At 42.0% G+C, this 19,359-nt stretch overlaps 1 protein-coding gene across 2 annotated transcripts in view; it reads right to left on the reverse strand.

The window, feature by feature from the left end:
- Mrps6 (mitochondrial ribosomal protein S6) overlaps positions 1 to 19,359 on the reverse strand; it is a 64,264-nt gene that overhangs the window by 3,588 nt on the left and 41,317 nt on the right. For both annotated transcript variants that reach the window (XM_074072742.1, XM_020162777.2), the window contains exon 2: positions 10,207 to 10,346. In XM_074072742.1, the coding sequence (XP_073928843.1) occupies positions 10,207 to 10,346 (140 nt within the window). The remainder of the gene's footprint in view (positions 1 to 10,206; positions 10,347 to 19,359) is intronic.

Consider the following 19,359-nt stretch of genomic DNA (forward strand, 5'->3'; position numbering starts at 1 on the left):
AGAACTCTTAAAACTTAATTTTAAAAAAACCCTCAATTTAAAAATAATGCAATGGCAAAGAAGCACAGGAAAAATTGCTTAAAACTAATAATCATTAGTGAAATGAAATTAAAACCTGTTAGAATGGCTAAAATTAAAAAGACTGACCATACAAAGTGTTGACAAGTACGTAGAGAAATTGACATCCTCATACACACTAGGAGGAATGCAAGTGACAAAAACAACTTAAAATTTTTTTTGGCATTTTCTTAAATAGTCAAACATGTACCTGCCATTATCAAGCCATTGATGATATTAATCAAAGAGAGATTAGAGTATATGTCCACATACTGGTTAATGAGCAAATGTTCATAGCAGCTTTACATGTAACAACTCCAAATTAGAAAGTACACCCATATCATACCAACTGACATTGGTATACCACTCAGCAATAAAAAGGACTGAACTATTCATACATACTGTGGAGGAATTTCAAATTATGCTGAGTGAAGAAAACAGAGTAAAAAGAGTACACGGTTGGATTCTATCTGTCTAAGATCCTAGAAAATATAAATAACTGTAAAAGTGAAAGAAAGCAGAACAGTGGTTGCTTTGGGTGGAGAACTAAGGCGGGGTACCACCAGGGGCAAGAGGAGATTGTGGGATGATGAGTATGCTTATGGGCTTGATTATGGTGATTCCACAGGTGCATGCATGTCAAGCCTTATTAAGTTGTACGCTTTAAATATGTGCAGTTTATTTTATGTCAATTCTGACTTTATAAAAAGCTGTTGACCTAGAAATAGTATTTAGAACTGAATGGGCAGGACCTGGTAAAGGATGTGAGGTGGGGGTAGGGCAATAAGGGTGTAATTACAGCTGGTGCAGACTTTAGGTTGCTTGAGAAATGAAACAAAAATGGTGTAAACTCCTCTACTGTCTTGCCAGCTTCTTGACACAGTGATTTGCATATCTGCTCACTGATGGACTGCTATTTAAGCATACTCTAGAAACTACACACCAATTTTCCAAGGCTTAATTCTACTTGTTTACTTCTACTCTATATAGCACAGTAGAGGGTTGCAATCATCCAACTTATGAATGTTTAACATTCAATTATTGGTACTTAAATCTTAAGCAAGCCTAAAAAATAGGTGCAAACAATCTCAAATCATTTTGGTCCATGCCAACCCCAGAACCTTTTACCCATTCATTCATTTCACTTTGGCCACCTGGTAGCAGGCAGAGCACTCCCAACCAACACAGGCCCCGGTATTTCTTTCTATTCATCCATTTGTTCTTTCACTTAGTATTCCAAAGCACCATGAATGAGTTGTGGCCTCACTCTGTGTTCACAGCCCCACCACACTTTACTCAACAACAGTAGTTTTCCTCTGAACACATGCACATTCTTTGTCTTTTGTCTCTCGCGCTTTATTCCATATGCAGCCCTGTGCTGGCAAGGCTAGGTAGTACAAGGTAGAGGGAAGTGCTCAGCAGGAGCCTGGCCTGCTCTGCCTCCTAGTAACACAGCCCTCACCACTGCCAGCCTTGGAGTGTCAAGTACCCCAGCAAGTCCACAGGCATCTTCATTCTGTTGAGTGAAACTTGCCTTATTCAGCTTATTCAAATACCAATTCTGGGACTGTCTTGGTCTTATTTAAAATATCATTAATGGCAAGCACTGCTTTCTTCCATTTCCATTCGACTGCACCACACGTTAACGAGGCACTTTTGTGGGCTAGCCTAAGAGCATAAACATGTTCTAAAAGAATGTGTTTACAGTTGCCAACAACCAGCACAACCCTCTCTCATCAATCTTCCTCATCAGTGCTCACCACACACCAGCACTCACCATCCTAAGAAACACTCCTCCCTCACCCCAAGCTTGTCAATACCACATTATGGTAAGGGTGAAAAGAATACCCGAGGATAGAAGCTAGAGGCCCAGATATGGCAGAAACCTCACACTTCACAGCTTCAAAAGAAGAGTCTTATACTGCATTCTAATTTTCAGAGTGCTTGCATATCTTTCAAACAGCTTCTAAGAAGGGTGAGGGCAGTGAAAACCCCACTCCAGGTCAGTTAAGGAAATGGAGGAAGAGGAAGTGGAGCTGAGCATTGGTTTGAGTACAGCAGATCCTGTCCAATGATGATGACTCCTCTAGGAGTTCTCTGTGTGGTTTCCTACTCTGGCCTCCTCTGGATTTCACAGTCCACTATTGCTGAGGAAGAGAGATTCAGAAAGGTTCCATTAGCCTGAGATCACTCAACTACTAAATGGCCACAGCCAGGACTCAAACAGATCAGGTCTTTCTGCCCCACAGGAAGCTACTGTCAGCTTTCAGACCAAATGAGATTCAGAATCACAGACTGTAAATGCTGGGAAGGACTATAAGGACAGCATAGTCCAAGCCCTTTATGCAATGAAGTCAAGTGCTCCAGGTCACATAGCAAGAGGCAAAGCTCTGAACTCTGACTCCTTGGTTCTCCATCTACCGCATCTCTGGCCACCTACCAACAGCATGCTGGAGCTTGCCAAGGATAGAGCAAAATGATTAGGCTACAGCTTGGCTTCTGGAGGCTTCCCACCGCCACCAAACCCTCTGACCTTTGCCCTTTTAGCTCTTCTCCACAAACCATGACACTCCTTTAGCCTTTAGCAAACAAACCTAAACAAGGGCATTGGTCACAATGCCAACCAGTTTGTGTCCACAACCACAGCTTGTGACCGTCACTTCATGCTTATCATCCCACCGATCTGTGCCTGGGGCTGATATGGACAAAGACCGCTTCCACTCCCAAGGCTTCTTAGTACACCATGGAAATTTCCACAAAAAGACACCACAAAACAGAGAAGGGGGAAAGTAGCCCAGAGATGGGAAGATCTTTCTATACTCACCTGTTGACAGAAAGGTGAACCTCTCACCTCCCCACCTCTCCTCCCAGGGAACCAAGCTGCTCTCCTCTACATGAGGGAACCAAGCAAAAGTCCAGGACGAACTCCTTCTCTGTCTGCCTTAGTGGCCCAGGCACACAGGCAAACAGTCCATTATGGCTTTCCCACACAGTAAGGAACTTGACCAATTCCTTACCAATTCCTTCCAGCCTTTACCCATCTATCTGGGCAAACTTAACTGATTAGTGAGGATCTACCCTCAGCCCGTCCTCAGGAGTCCTCAGGAGCATGAAGTGATGTGGTGTGCACAGCCCTGCCTTCTAAATATAGCTGAGGACAGAAGTCCCAAGGGCTGTGCTGGCAGAAACCCAGGCTTCCCTTACTTCATTCAGTAAAACTCCAACTCCTGTTGGACACTATGGCAATGTCATGGTGGCCATGGACTGACTGGCTTTGCTAACTACAGATGACCTGAGAAGTGAGAATGAGGCTTTTTACAGACATAAGAAACAGCTTCGGAATCTTGGAGTTGTGGGACTCAGCACTCCGGAAGCCTGCAAGGATCCCTTTCCCATGACAGCCCAGGTCTAGATTGGAAAAATGACCTTAAATTCCCCTGATAGCACCAGGATTGAACCACCCTGATGGATGGAACTCAGAAGAGCTGAGCTCAAGCGAAGGAGGCTAGAAGAGGGTCTGAGTGTCTCCAGGGAAATTGGAGAGTTCTGTGTCCTGTCTTTATCTTGTCCTGGCTGAGGGGAGGAGAGGGAAGGAACAAGAAGATTGCAGAGCCACAATGGGAAGTCAGTGTTGGCTTTTCGCCCTCACCAACCGAAGCAGAATCAAAAGACAAGACCAGAAGTCCAAACACATGTAGACTCTATCTTACTACCATCCTTACTATAAACTCCTCACTCAAGGTGGAACAGTTTAGAACTATGACTACTGTGCAACTGCCTAGCCAAGTCCAAAAGTTGATGTTCTAATAAGAAAATAATGAAGTAGTATAATTAGCTAGTTTTCTATTCTCCACTTTTATTCTAATCAGAGATAGAACCAATAAATAAGGGGGCAGATCATTTTGGAAAAATCAGTGTAGTAATCCAACATCTAATTACATCACACATCCAAGCACCTTTGGCCATGTGCTGCACAGCACAAGGGAAACATCTGTGCTCACCAGTAGCCTGAGTGATGTAAGCACTACCATCACCCTGAACACAAAGCGCAGCAGTGTTTACATTTAAAGGTATGTTTTCCCCTGTGCCGTTCTAATTACAGCATCTCTTCATCTAAAGATTGGGATCATCTTTACCCAAACAACCCTCTTCTCTTATCATGCATGTACACAGACTCTGCTGAGGTGGAAGTAAGGAGATGACAGATAACAGCTGAGGAGAGATAGGACCCAAACAGTTCCAGTACAGGAGCCATTTCTCATTACAGATGCAATGTTCAAAAGCTGGAGAACAGTAAACTTCTTCCTATGTACAACTTGCTCAAACAGTCTTCAAGTTGACAATTTACCCTCCTGTGGATTTAAGACACTCTCTACAAAACTCTCCACTACAAGGACCAAAACGCCAGAGATCTAAGACTCAGAGAAATGGCTTCCCAGGACAGACTATGCCCCATACTGAAAAATGATGCTGCCAAAAAGACTCCATCCACAGCAGGGTGCTCACAGAGGAACCAACAACTCTGTCCTTTCCACTCCTCCCCAGGGACTGGTCCTAGAGCCTTGGCACCACTAGGTCACCATCCTGACACAAGGCTATGCAGCTGCCCAGGGCTAAAGCCCCCCAGTCTCTCTCCTCTAGGCATTGGGTGTAAGATATAAAAAATGTTTTCATACAGTGCTCTTAAATATAAAGTTTTTGTTTTTGTTTTTTTAATTCCTCTTGTCTTAACCCTGTATTTACAAGTTTTCTATAAAACTAGCTTGCTTGAACAGGAGTTAGATTGTTTGTCTGTTTCTCTCAAACACCCTCCCCTTGCCCCTAGCAGTCAAGTGGAAATTTCCACTGAGGCGCTCAGTGGCTCCCAATGGGTGGGGGAGAGGGGGAGGAGGGCTCTGCAGCCCTGAAGAATCTTGGAGCCTTTTTAAAGATAGGAAACAGATCTTTGGATGCCAGTTCCTAGACGGCCTGGTTAAACGCTTCTGGATTCAGGCTTCACCGATGCAGTGAATTATTTACCTTTAAGCCTGGGCACCCTCTCTACATGGAAAAGCCTCATTCCTTTTTATATCTCCTTGGTTTCAGACATTTTAAAAACCAATAATCCTGCTGGAGAATCCTTACAAATCTTGGGGCCCTGCCATTTAAAAGAAACCTCCAAGGACACAGCAGCCCTGCCTCGAAACAGGCTGCAGAGCACCTCCATGCAAGAATGGGGTCAGGATGCTGGCCTTGACTCAAGAACATGGAAATGTTAGCTAACGGGAAAACTACAGAGGAGAATGAATCTCCTCTGGAAAGGGTGCCAGCGCTCTTGGAGTAAGCAGCAGTCACATTTGGGGATCAAGTCGGTAAAATTCCACTGATTCACCATAGAACCAGTTATTTTTATCATTCTGCTTACCCGTAAATAGAAGGGTATCTTGTATGTAGGCCAGCAGAACTCTGCTCTAAGCACCTACCCAAATTTTAAAGCAGGTGAGACAGAACAGGGAAAGAAGGGGCAAAGGAGACAAAAACCCCTGAAGAGTTCTTATAAGCATCGTGTCAGTCCAATCTTTCAACAGTAAAAACAAACCCAGTAAGCAGAGCCAACAAGTCACCCAAGGCACACTTCTACAACATACACAGGCCCAAAAGCAAGTCATGGATTGTGGTTTCTTCTACAGTTCCCTCTCCTGCCCCCAAAATCACTCCATCCAGCCCCACCTAGTGGAAAGAGCCTCAAAAGAAGGGTGCGCAGCCTTGGAGGAAGGCTGCAATGCTCTGGTGAAGGGGAGCTGGTGCTAAGACTCAGTGGAGACATGCTTCCTTTTAGCAGGGGTCTAAAGGAACACTGCTCCCTCCTGCCTATTGTGTATGACTTCCTCCCCTTTCAAAAAGCCAGCAATACAGAAAGGATTTTCCACACCACCTGCCTTTCCTAACGAGTAGACAAAGGCATCAAGGTGAGCATTTGAAGGCACAGAGTGGAGAAAGTCAAGAGACATGAAAGAGACCAAAGCAAATCCAAAGCTGGGAATGGGTCCCAGGACTTCTAAGGTCTCCAGCTCCAAGTTGTACTCCTACAGTTTCAAGACACTGCCCGGTGACAACAGGTAGTGAGTGAGGCCAGAAGTCTCAACTCGAAAGTTGGTCCAGGAGTTTCCAAGTCCTCAGCTACAGCAGAGGCACCTGGTCAACTCTGCTCTGTTCCTAAGTTAGCATCACCTGGTAGACAACTGACTTAGCATGTGATTGCCCTTGGGAACACAGAAAATAGTATAAATAAAAGTTACATGTGTCTGAGATATTTTCCCCATCCCTGAAAAGGGTGGCCAAACCCAAGCCCCACTCTGCTGCCAGGTGGAACATAGAACAGCAATTCAAAAAATAAGCTTAAAATGGTCCTCAGCAACAGGTTCTGCCTGGAAGTGAGGGGGATGGCGGGGAGAGAGAGGGGGTGGGGAGCAGAGGGAAGAAATGGCCCAAACAATGTATGTACATATGAATAAATGAATAAAAATAAAATGGTCCTCAGCAGTACATAAATGGCTAACCCAATTCTACTAACCCTTAGCGGTTATAAATAAAGTAAATTTCTATGGACCAGTCTGGGAACTTAACATCAAGTTGTTCTAATGAGAAAACAAGTTCCTACTTATAAACACAGTCAAATTTCTGGAATAGAACCTGTTTCTAAAGAGGGGACTGACCAAATTAATATTTAGTCATTTTTATTTTTGGTGTAAACTGGTAATAGATTTGATGTAATAATAAATATTAGGTAACTATTTGCAAAGTGTACCCTCCTCCTCTGGGAAGACTTCCCAGTTAACCCTAAATATGTAGGACCTCACCTCTTAAGCACTTTTTTACCTACTCTTTTCTTTCAGCCTACTTGGCCTGTGTGCAACGGGCGCCAGATCTGGGAGAGAAGGTGGGATGTCAGAATGACAGCAACCCTGGTTGTCAGTCCTGCAACTGGCACAGCTTCTGTACAGGTCATCTACACTCCACACCCTCTGCACTATGCATCAAGTCCTTCATTAGGCTGAGACCTCCTTAATGCCAAGACCCACAACAATCACAAGAATCATCCTGAGACCTGTGGATACCACTAGGACATAACATACCTCCTGGTATATGGAATATGGATTCTCAGAGGGCATCTAGCCAGCTGAAACACACATTGGCTCTTGCACGCCAACATCAAGACTCAAATCAGTATGTGACTGGCCGCAATTACAGGTACATGTTATAGCTCCAGGGCTGTGAGAATGAGCCAAACTCTGAATGCTAAATGCCTAAGTGACAAGTTCACTGTTTCTTCCTAACCATTTTTAAAAAGCACATTTTTACAGCATCTAGCTCAGTGTGACATAGAATCCACTTAATACCTTTTTGGTCATGTGCAATGCAAGTGAAGAATTTGCCAAATGAAGAAAATGCTAGTACAAAAGGGTCTGGCATTTGTGATTATGGAGGGTTTGGCTGAAGCCAAGAGAATACCTGACTAACCTGCAGCTATCTGGACACATCAGTCAAATGTTTATCCAGGTAAGCCTCCAAACTAGTCTTCTTGCACTCATTTACTGAAACCACTGTGGAGAATATTCATGGGTGTTACAAAAATAAAAAGTAACATGATCAAATAAAACTAATAAATGAAGGGTCTTACTGAAGTGCTCCTCACCATTTATATGCCAGAGTGAGTCCCTAGAAGGGATTAGATCATGCAAAGTTTCCACATCTAACTGATACTGTGCACCCCACTTTTTGGTTTTGTTGGAGCACCTGTGTAAACTAATACTTTAGAGGTAACTTTTTTTTCAAATTTTATCTTCAACAAATAAACACCAGACAATGACATGTTTCAGAAAAAAAGCATAAAACCTGAATCTCCCCCACTCTACTGTACACCTCCTCCCTTCAGTACATGATACAAACGGGTAAACTGCAAGAGTATTGCCCCTCCTTTGCTGAGGAGTCTGAAAAAAAGTCTTTAAATACCAATGAACTAAGTGATCACCCCAGTCCTCAGTAAAATACAGCACCCAGCAAGTAGAGCTCATGCTGCACACACTTCCAAAGGTCTCTTCCACAACCCCAACTTATTCCATCCATAAAGAGAAGTAGCACCCCAGCCATGTACACCAAGGCCTGAGACAAAGAGGATTCACACAGCAGTTCTCAAAATGCTGTCCTTAGACAAGAAACAGAAGCAAGGCCCAGGCACAGGCAGAAGTGCCCACCTCAGAATGCTAGTCACAGAAAAGGGCGGAGGAGAACTGGACAGCCCTACAAGCACCGCATGGATGAGGAAATGGACTTGTCTCCCAGTTTGATGCATTCTACCTGACAATAGCTAATTATCCCTGGCCAGATTATATAAGTCCTCCCACCCCCTTGCTCTTTTTTTTTTGTGGTACTGGGGTTTGAATTCAGGGTCTTATGCTTGCTAGGCAGGCACTCTTCCACTTGAAAAATGTTTTCATTTTGGCTTTTTTCCGAGATAGGGTCTCGCACATTATTTGCCTGTACCATGACCTTCCTGAATAGCTAGGATTACAAGCATGTGCCATCAACACCCAGCCTATGTATGCTCTTTTTAAACAAAAAGGCAAAAGGATCCATAGCTTGGCTGTTATAGCCACACCTATTTGTGGTTTAAGTTTAAAAAGGGGGTGGGGGAAGAAGCACAGCTTCCCTCCCCAGTCTCCATTCTTCATTGTCATTATGATTGTGGAAGAAGCCCAGTCGCTGTGATTTCCTGTTGCCTAGCAACACTCAGGCACTCTCTTAAGAGGTGCTCTCAAGAAGCTGAGCATTAGCACAAAACAAGGTGAGGCAATCAGAATGTGCCACATCCCGGCAGCAGGTTCAAACGCAGTCCACCTGCACGACACTAAGATCCACAGGACTAAAGCAGCACTCTGTCCCAGGGCACATCTGCAGAGATTCCCCATGACAATGTCCAGTGCCTGAGGAAGCTGGCCTCAGAGAAGTGGAAGTTATTTCTAAGGTAGAAAGGAGAAAAAAAAGGAGGGGGGATGGAAGAGGAGGATGAGTCAATTTGAGCTTTAACACACACACACACACACACACACACACACACACGTATGTATATCATGAAAATGTCACAATGAAACATCCTAGACAGCTATCTTAAACAAACAAAAACGTCTTATTTTCAAAAACAAAGAACAGGAAGGTAAAACAGGTCCTATCGAGGCTTCAGTGGGAGGGGGGAGGTTACAAGGAAAGGGTGTAGGAGGGTGAATGTGGTAGAAATATTATGTACTAGTATCTGAAAATGGAAAAAATAAGACCTGTTGAAACTATTCCAGGAATAGGGGGAAGGAAAAAGGAGAATGATAGAGGGGGTGAATTCAACAATGATATATTGTAAGAACTTTTATAGATGTCACAATGTATCCCAAATACAACAATATGATAATAAAAATAAAACAAAATAACCCAGGGGAAAAAAAGAAAACAAACACAAAACAAAAATGACTTGCCCAAGGTCACACAGAGCCACTGAGCACCAGAGAAAGAATGGAATTTTCTACCCCTGTAGGAAAAAATGCCAGTATAGGAAACTGAGATCACTAGTTACAGTAGGTAAAACCACTTTTCTCTCATGGATTAGGCACTGGGTATGTACATTAGTCACAGAAAGCATATTTTGCTTATCTGCAACTGCATATTTACAAAGGATGTGCTGCTTATGTGGACAATTCACAGTTCCCTGAGGTGTTTTAAAGGCAAAGTTAAAGGAAAAGGAGGAGAATGCTCAGGTTGACAGGAAAAGCCTCCTTCCCTCCATCAATTGCTTAAATGCTTGCAGCTACGGGCGACGTCTGGTTTTGTTCTGACTACAGTCTAGGGACCAGCGTAACTGCATCTCATTTGCACCACAGCACAAGTATGTACCTGTACAACACCAGCACAACAGGGATCTGACCATGAAATTATGACAAGTTCTAACATTAATAATTATTCTCGGTTTTGTTTTGGTTTTTTTTGGTGGGATTGGGGTTTGAACTCATGACTTCATGCTTGCAAAGAAGGAGCTCTACCATTTGAACCACAGCTCCAGTCCTAATCATTACTGTTTACTGAGCCCAACGACATTTTCCACCCAGCACTCATGAAGATACTCACCCGCCTCTCCAGTGCTGCTCGCTGTGGGCCGAGATCTTATAAGGAAGTGCACGTTCACCCAGGTTTTCCAAGTTCCTCACTATGGCTCCTCGGTCCATCAGAGCTTCTAGTGTACGTTTCAGAGCAGCAGCAGTGGCTGGCTGTTTTTTGTTGTCATTTTTAAAGAGAAGAAAAAGCTCATCAAAATCAATGTGAGAACTAGAGTTATTAAGTGCAATTAGTTCCAATCGTAATAGCTCTACTGCTAGGGATCTCTGGATAAAAGCAATAGAAACTGGTTTGGGCTAAATAAAATGAAATAAAATAAAGTCAGACATTTATTATAAGGCTATGAGAGAGCTCAAGATACAAAGAAAAAGCTGGAGAACCAGCTCTGGAGAGTTCAGGCGTCACAGCAGCTGTACACTTCCTGGGAGGCAGGAACTAACTAGTGAATGGCTTCTCCAGAGAACTTCAGCCAGGCTCAATCAGTGCCAATCACTGCCAGCCCTTGTATCTCATGACTCAAAATTTAAATTCCAGGAGACCATCCTGTTGGCAGAACATCTTAGTTGACCATTCCACCAAAACCATAGCCAGCAGGGAAAAAGAAGTTTGGAGGTTTTAACCAAAAGGGGCAAGAATGAATAAGACCCAATTTCCAAACTCACAGAGCTTACCATTAACATAAACACATAAAAGGAGTAGAGGGAAGAACAGGAGAATGGCCTGGGACCATGTGCATGGAAGAAGCAGCACATCCAGCTGGGAGAAGGGTTTTGTTCAGAAGAGCTTGCTACAAAGGAGCCCTAAAAATAATGACTGGGAATATGATGAGCCCACAAATGAGCCAAGTAAAGGGAGCAAGTGCAGGAAAAGTGTGAGACAGGAAGAGAGAGCGCTAGGAGTCCCAGAGGGTGGGGTCAAAGATGAGAAGAGATGGGAGTTGGAGACAAGTAACAGAGGTCTATTATAAAAACCAAAATTCAAATATAAACCCCCACCATCCAGAGATACAAACTCTAAGCCTTTTGGTATTTCTTCTAGGGTATTTCTCTTTGCTTATGTATACACAAAAATAATTGGAAGTACTTTACAAAGGTAAACCTGAAAAATGCAGCTAGTGAAAGTTGAGAATGAGGGCAAGATGTGGGGAAAGAGGACACCAAAATCTGGTGGCTAGAGAATGGCACTGTCATTAACAGCTACAGGAAATATGGACAAGTTGGCTAGAAGCAGTAAAAGATGAACTGGTTTTAGGACAAGCCCATGGCTCCCTAGGTTGACCTCTCAGGATGAAAACGTTAAGCTCAAAACACATGTGGGTTAGAAATGCATGTGCTACAGTCATCCGCACAGAAGGCTACAGGAAGCAAGGAGAAGGACTCACTGGGGTTGGATCCACAAGAGAACCCTGGACAGCACAAACATCTGGGGGCTGACAAGAGGACCAGCAGTCAACAGAGTCAAATTTAAAACCTGTAGTCAAACAGGACAAGAAAAATTGGGAGCCTGCCTCATCTTAGAAACCCAAGAGGCAGTCTCCTGAATGCGGCGCTGAGGATAGAGAGCAAGAAATAGCCACAGTGTGGTGGGTGCATGGGCACTTGGCAAGATGGGTCTGAGCCAGATGGCAAAGGTTTCCAAGGTGGAGAAAGAACCAGACCTTGAGGGGCAAGCAAGTCTGAAAGTGTTGCTGGAAACAAAACATGTAAGTCAGGAGTTAAAGGGAAATGAACCAGTCAAAAAGTTAAAATGTAGGATTTGAAATATAAACAATGAAGACAACTGTGATTTACTGCCTGACTGCTATGAGCTTGGCACTAATCTAGCGCTTTATTGTTACATATTTCATTTTCATCCTCCCCAAAGCAGAGCAAGGTTTACAGATATGGAATTGGGAGATGACACAACAAGGCAGCTGGTGAGTGGAAGAGCAGAGACAAGGAAGCCTGTAAAGCACAGCCAGGGAGGAGGCTGCAGGGGCACAGACAGGGGCACTTCTTGAAGGGACACAAGCAAGGAGGTTTTGAAGTGCAGGAGGAAACTTAATGCTATGTCTTGTGGCTCACTTGATGTCAAATGAGAAGAAAACTGCAGAACAAGTTTAAATGTGCATTCTGAAAACCAAAGAAAATTGACGATTTTATTAATTTTCTGACAAATAATGCTGAAACATTATAAATATATTTGCTTAAAGCTTAGAAAATCTTTGCTTTCATTTCATACTGTAGCCCACTAGTGATTTAAAAAGTCTCCACTGAAATTTTAATGCTTACTTACCTATTCAACCAATCTTATGATAAGACAGAATTTTCTTGAAAACAATAAAATCAGGGTCAAATTTCTTTCCATCAACTAGGTAAAAAGTTTATGGTAATTTCTCCTACGACAGTATCAAACATACACAGTTCTAATCACATGAATATTAAATTCTTCTTACATTTGTTCCGTTAGTTCACAAAGACATTTCCGTATTTCTGCAGAAGCCTCCTTATTAACAGGATAGTATTTCATTTCATTAAAGATGCTGTTTCTTGGCCTGGCACTGAATTAACTTATAATATGGTGCACAAACAGTCTACCCAAATAAAGAATTGATTTTTTTTTTAAAAAAAACTTAGATTAAGGTCTTCTGATTAGTTACCTAAATAATAAATTTTAATAACAGTTTTACTTGATTAAAAAGAAACACATTTCAATATCTCCTCTTGTTTAAATTCCAACTGAAGTATTTACAATATGAAATAGGGCTCACCCTCTTCTGAAGTAAAAGCTTGAGAAATAAAAGATTTTCTTCTTACATCTATGCAGAAAAGAGGAAAGGCTACCTAACAAGAATGTAACTTAGGAAAATATCCAAGCACACTTTGACTTTGGTATGTCAAGGTTAAGTTGTAGACTGCTTGAATGGCCACATTCATTTCAAATTACCCAAAAGTTTAAAAAGAAAGATTGAAGGAGGAGCAAAAACATCTCTGGTATATCACAGGTTGCCCAGTGTGTCTCATATCCTGCTTTATCATAATAAAGCAGGGCCAGAAAACCAGGGTCCAAGAACCAAGTGGGGCTAGGCTATTTTTACAAGTAAAATTTTATTGGCACACAGCCAATTCATGTGCTTGCACAGAGTCTAATACTACTTCTATGCATAAGGGAGTCTGTAATTACAAAAGAGACCATGTGGCCCCAAAGCCTATACCACACCCCCTGCTCTACAATTGAAGCTTCAAGGAAGCTGGCAGGGCCTCAACCCACTCACCCCAAAATGCACAAATAAAACTGTAAGTCTGGCCAATGGGTTACAAAAAGTGAATTTCCCCCATAGGATGAGTCATCAGGGAGACCAACTTACCACAGGGCTTAGAACTAATTCTAAAAACTCACCACTCCATCCACAAGTTCCTAATTTTATTAACCCAGGCTGCCAACTTCAATTTTACTTATTTGGTAAAATCTACAGATCATGACCTGGGGTGGGGGTGGGGGGTGATTCTGCTTAATCAGCATAATGTTCAATTTGTAAAAGCATATAGTTTACAGAAATCAAATGATCTTCCTACCATAATTCTCATTTACAGGGTCTCTGAGCCATTTAATTCCATCTATTCTAAGAGAAATTATATAGGCTTCTTATGAGCTGCCACACCCATCTGAAAGCAGTTCCCAAGACTAATCTGACACAATGATTATGACACAATGTCAATGGAACAATCTTGGCAAGACATATGGTAGGGGAAATCAAAGAGATAATGAATAAATGTGAACAAGAAGTAGGAAAATATGCCTAGAATGCTCATTCACTAATGAGTTATACAGCCCTGGATCAACTGCTGAAATTTGTTGATTTTTTAAACTCGTGCTTCAGGTTCCTCTTCTGCTAAATTAGTGGTTCTCCATAATTCTGTTTTTCTACAGGCTTCACATAAACAACCTTCACGTTGCAACTCTCAATTATCTCCTGGGGGCATATAACGTGTGAGAAAAATCTACTTGTTACCCCCTCCCCCATTCTGAATTTCCATCACCCAAAGTGCCCCTTCCATTCCAGGTACTCCTGGAATTTATTCATTTATTTATAGCACCTGTGGCAAGCTATAAATAGTCTTTCACTAACTTGAATGTAAGCTTTAGGAGAGCCAAGGACCTTTGTTCATTTTGCACACAACTGTATTCCCAAAGTCTAACAAAGTCCATATCATGCAACAGGTGCTGGAAGCAGTGGTTAAGTGAATTAATGCATCAATTGTACCTTCCCAAGGATCTCTTGCTTCCTGACCCCTATCTTTTCTCAAGGAGTACTGAGTTTCCCCATCTCTAATACGATGGGAAGCTACTTTTTCATACAGAACAATGCTCAATGCAAAAGTAGTGACTGTAATACTGAAGCAAAATTACAGTACTAGTGTTTTCAGTTTGTTTCAGACAGTACCAAAGCGTTGTTACTATCAATACTGCAAAAGACCCAGAACTCATCTAGTTGACGAGAAACTAAATGCAGTCATACATCACTTAGCAATGCATGGGGGATAAATTCTAAGAAACACATTGTGATGCAACTGTTGTGCAAACATCAGAGTACGTTTACACAAACTAAGACAACTGTGATGTCACCAGGCCATATAATCTTATGAGATCAGGATCTTATATGCAATCTGTTGCTGAAGGAAACACTGTTATGCAGTACATGACCATACTAAGTATTTTATACATTTCAAAAATATCAAGTTCAAACACACATATGAATATAAGTGTTAATATAACATTATTCTATTTGCAGGTAAGGTAAGATAAAGTACAACCCCCAAAATTTTCCCCCCCTGTGGTAAAATTGTTGCCAGCTTTTGTTTTTTTAGAAAAAAGTAAACTTATATTTTGCCTTCCCTAATGTAGTTCTTATAAATTGTTTTTTTTTTATTATTATTCATATGTGCATACAATGCTTGGGTCATTTCTCCCCCTAGCCCCCACCCCCTCCCTTACCACCCACCCTGCCCCCTCCCTCTCCCCCCACCCCCTCAATACCCAGAAGAAACTATTTTGCCCTTATCTCTAATTTTGTTGAAGAGAGAGTATAAGCAATAATAGGAAGGAACAAGGGTTTTTGCTGGTTGAGATAAGGATAGCTATACAGGGCATTGACTCACATTGATTTCCTGTGCGTGGGTGTTACCTTCTAGGTTAATTCTTTTTGATCTAACCTTTTCTCTAGTTCCTGGTCCCCTTATCCTATTGGCCTCAGTTGCTTTTAAGGAATCTGCTTTAGTTTCTCTGCGTTGAGGGCAACAAATGCTAGCTAATTTTTTAGGTGTCTTACCTACCCTCATATCTCTCTTGTGTGCTCTCGCTTTTATCTTGTGATCAAAGTTCAATCCCCTTGTTGTGTTTGCCCTTGATCTAATGTCTGCATATGAGGGAGAACATATGATTTTTGGTCTTTTGGGCCAGGCTAACCTCACTCAGAATGATGTTCTCCAATTCCATCCATTTACCAGAAAATGATAACATTTCATTCTTCTTCGTGGCTGCATAAAATTCCATTGTGTATAGATACCACATTTTGTTGATCCACTCATCAGTAGTGGGGCATCTTGGCTGTTTCCATAACTTGGCTATTGTGAATAGTGCCGCAATAAACATGGGTGTGCAGGTGCCTGTGGAGTAACCTGTGTCACAGTCTTTTGGGTACATCCCCAAGAGTGGTACTGCTGGATCAAATGGTAGATCAATGTTTAGCTTTTTAGGTAGCCTCCAAATTTTTTTCCAGAGTGACAACCCCAAAATTTTACTTTTTTTTTTTTGGTGCAGTGCTGTGCCTTGTGCATGCTAGGTTAAGTGCTCTAACCACTGAGTATACATTCCCCACACCTAGCAGTATTTTAAAAAAGTAATCCCAGAAAAAAAAACCTAATTTTTGATATTAATTACTAGCATTTAGCTTACAAAAGACAACTTTAAGAAAACCCAACGGGGGCATGGCTCAAGTAGTAGAGCACCTGCCTAGCAAGCACAAGACTCTGAGTTCAAATCCTAGTACAGAAGGCCAACAGGTAACTCCAAATATTTGCAGGGTTATTTTGCAAAAGATAAATATTTTACTGTGATTGGCCTTGAGGGTACACTGAAATCAAAAGGTAAAAACAGAGAAATAGCCTTTATTTGTAAATAGCACACCTCTGAAAAACACAGCTGTGTGAAAATGAAGTGGGCTGCCATGTGACTGGCTCTCCCATCATTTGAGGCACATGAATAGATCCAGGATGGCATCGCCATCAGTATTTGCAGTGGTGAGAGGTGAACTCAGCCACTTCTAAAGCCCTTGCCAAGACTAAGTCCACTATATTCTGGTAACACTCACCATTCTGAGTCATCTAAAGGACATTCTGAAGGGAAGCTGTGAGTGCATAATGATGAAGAATATGTGGACGACTAGTGAAAGTTGAAAGTTGGTGCCAGCCTGAGTTTATGCTAAGCCAATGTGCTAGCTATTTTATTCATTACAGGTGATCCTGGAACAACACAGGATTAGAAACACTGACATCCACCTGAAGTTGAAAAATCCAAGAATAACTTTGATTACCCAAAAACTAAACTAATGGTTTGTTAACCATTAGTAAATTGGCCCATATGTTATGTACTAGAATCATGAGTGATCACTTTAATAAGATGCACAGAGACAAACTGCACATGATCATGATCTGCATCATGTGGTATTTTAAGCAGATATTTGTGACATAATTTGCACATAAATGGATCTCCGCAGTCCAAACGCAGGACGTTCAAGGGTCAACTGTACAGCTTTCATAATAATCCCCTACCAGAGTCTCGGGGAGCCCTCAGACCCCACTTTGAAAACCACAGTTCCAGAGATTCTAATGAGCAAAGTTCTACAATAAAGATGAGAGGGATGCAGTGGGAAGATCGAAAGAAGGCAATCTTTATTTGCTCCTCAAAGAAAATCCCCTCTCAGTAAGGTTGTTGAATTTGTGGATTAACTTAAACAACAACACTGGCCAGTGACCAATGTTTAACATAACTAAATATATTTATTTAGCAGAAGAGAAACTTGTCAATAAAATTATCTTAATTTGACTCTATAGCAAAGAGAATTTGGAGTCAGTGGCTCTTGGAGCATCCAGCTAGCACAACACCATCCTTCCAGCCCACCTGGAAATTAAGAACATGCAGAACCCACAACTAAAGCACTACTGGTGCTTCACCCTCCTTACCTTAGGGTACATAACCCCCACTGCAGGTAGAGTCCTCCTCCCTTGGAGGAGGTAGAGCCAGGACAGAAAATATCAAAACCTGAGTAAATGTAAACACAAAAGCCTTTCCCATTCTTTGCTGAATCTTAATTCAAAGATTTATTTCCTTTAAAATATTCACTTAAAATTAAAATTTTTGATAGAGGATGTCTCTGGAAATTCTGCACTGAGAAAAATTCTCACAGCATTTGGAAAAGAGAAAAGGTTAGTTCAGAACTAACCTTTCAACAGGTAAATAGGCCTCAAGGGGAGCCACTAGCAGACCATGGGAGAAAGAAATGCACAGCCCTCTTCCTCAAACGTGTGAAGTGTCAGACCTGCCTAAGCAGGCACAAGAGTACAGGCACAAAGCTCAACTATGAAACTGGTTCCTCAGGAGCTCTGTGATCAAATACCCTGACTTCAAAGAACCCTTTGGACAAGAGGTGAAGTCACCCAGATAATTAAGGATTAAAAAATTATGGAGCACAGAAGCTATTCTAAAAAATTAGAATAAAATCTGGTAAGGGAAAGTCTAGAATACTAAGAAAATAAATACATAAATATATGTTAAGCATCGCCATCAAACTAAGTGGGCTATTACACACCAAGTATCTTGGACTGACAACAAAAGTAACTTTTTAAAGGTCAACAAAAACTTCTGAAAAGTTAACTGCTCACTACTTTGCCCATGAATCACAGTTAATAGACCATTTATGACAAATATGGAGTAACTACTGAACAAAGAATTAAAAGGCTTTAAAAAGTAGAGGAGTGGGAGGAAGAGCCAGGAGCCAGCATAAAAGTATACTAGGAAAGTAACAAATATTGTAATGCATTGGAAAACTTCTCATAGTACATAAGCCACTATTGTATGAAACAAAACAAAAATACTCTAGATTTTCAAAATAATGTTGGATCAAATTCTGTAGATTCATAGTTCACACTTACCAAGTAGTGACTTAATTATTAAAGCTAAATAGCCCTAAGATGTTAAATTGTGGGGGAAACACCTAGAAACCTTTATTTAGCAACTTTAAAATAATTTGAATGGAACACAGGAGATACATACATACATCCTGACATCCAGCAATGGAGAGAAAAAAACTGAATCTCTCCTAGGTGAACCAAATTCCGTGGGCATTAGAAAGGTAAGTTGAGCTTATGAAAACACCATTTGGGGGAATCAAGCACAGCCGAATACCAAACATGAGTTATGGCTCTACATAATATTTATCTGGAATCATTCCTCTCAAAGTGCCTTCCCCCCAGACATGTTATGTTCAAGTTGCTCACTGTGAAACCCATCTTCAAAAGAACAACCATGGGGCTGTTCCTCCCCTTAAAACGTGTGTGCTCCAGACAGGAAGACAGCCACTTGTAGGAGACAGAAATAAAAGACAGGTGGAAATCCATGCCAGAGTCAGGTGAACAGCAGTCGGACAAGCCTTCCTCACACCTGCCCTGCCGGACCTGGTCAGGTGCGACCAACCAATCAAGCCAGCCCTTTGCATGGCCCTCTGTGGCCTGACTCTTGGGGCAGAACCAGGGGCCTTGCTCGAGCCTACTCTTGGATACAGGCAGTGGCCTCTGGTCCTTGCAGCCAGGCCAGGTAATGCTGCCTTGGCATTATGCCCATGGTTACTGTGGGGACAGAAGCCATGATGGACATTGAGGATCACAACGTCTGCATTGTGATTGTCTCCCAGTCACTTCAAGTCTTGCAGCTCAGCATTCTGATTCAGCTGTGACACAGGGTCTACTCTAGCTGACTTTTGTTGATATTATAACATGCAATTTCCTACACCTTGTGCACCTAGGTCTTAAGAGTAGTTCACTTCTGTGCCCAAATGCAGAAGTGCATCCGCCGCCATCCACAGTGCGCGTCTGCTGGGTTGGAGCTGTAAGGAGTGAGCCCTGTGATTCT

Source organism: Castor canadensis, chromosome 5, assembly GCF_047511655.1.
Source record: "Castor canadensis chromosome 5, mCasCan1.hap1v2, whole genome shotgun sequence".
Lineage (NCBI taxonomy): Eukaryota > Metazoa > Chordata > Mammalia > Rodentia > Castoridae > Castor > Castor canadensis.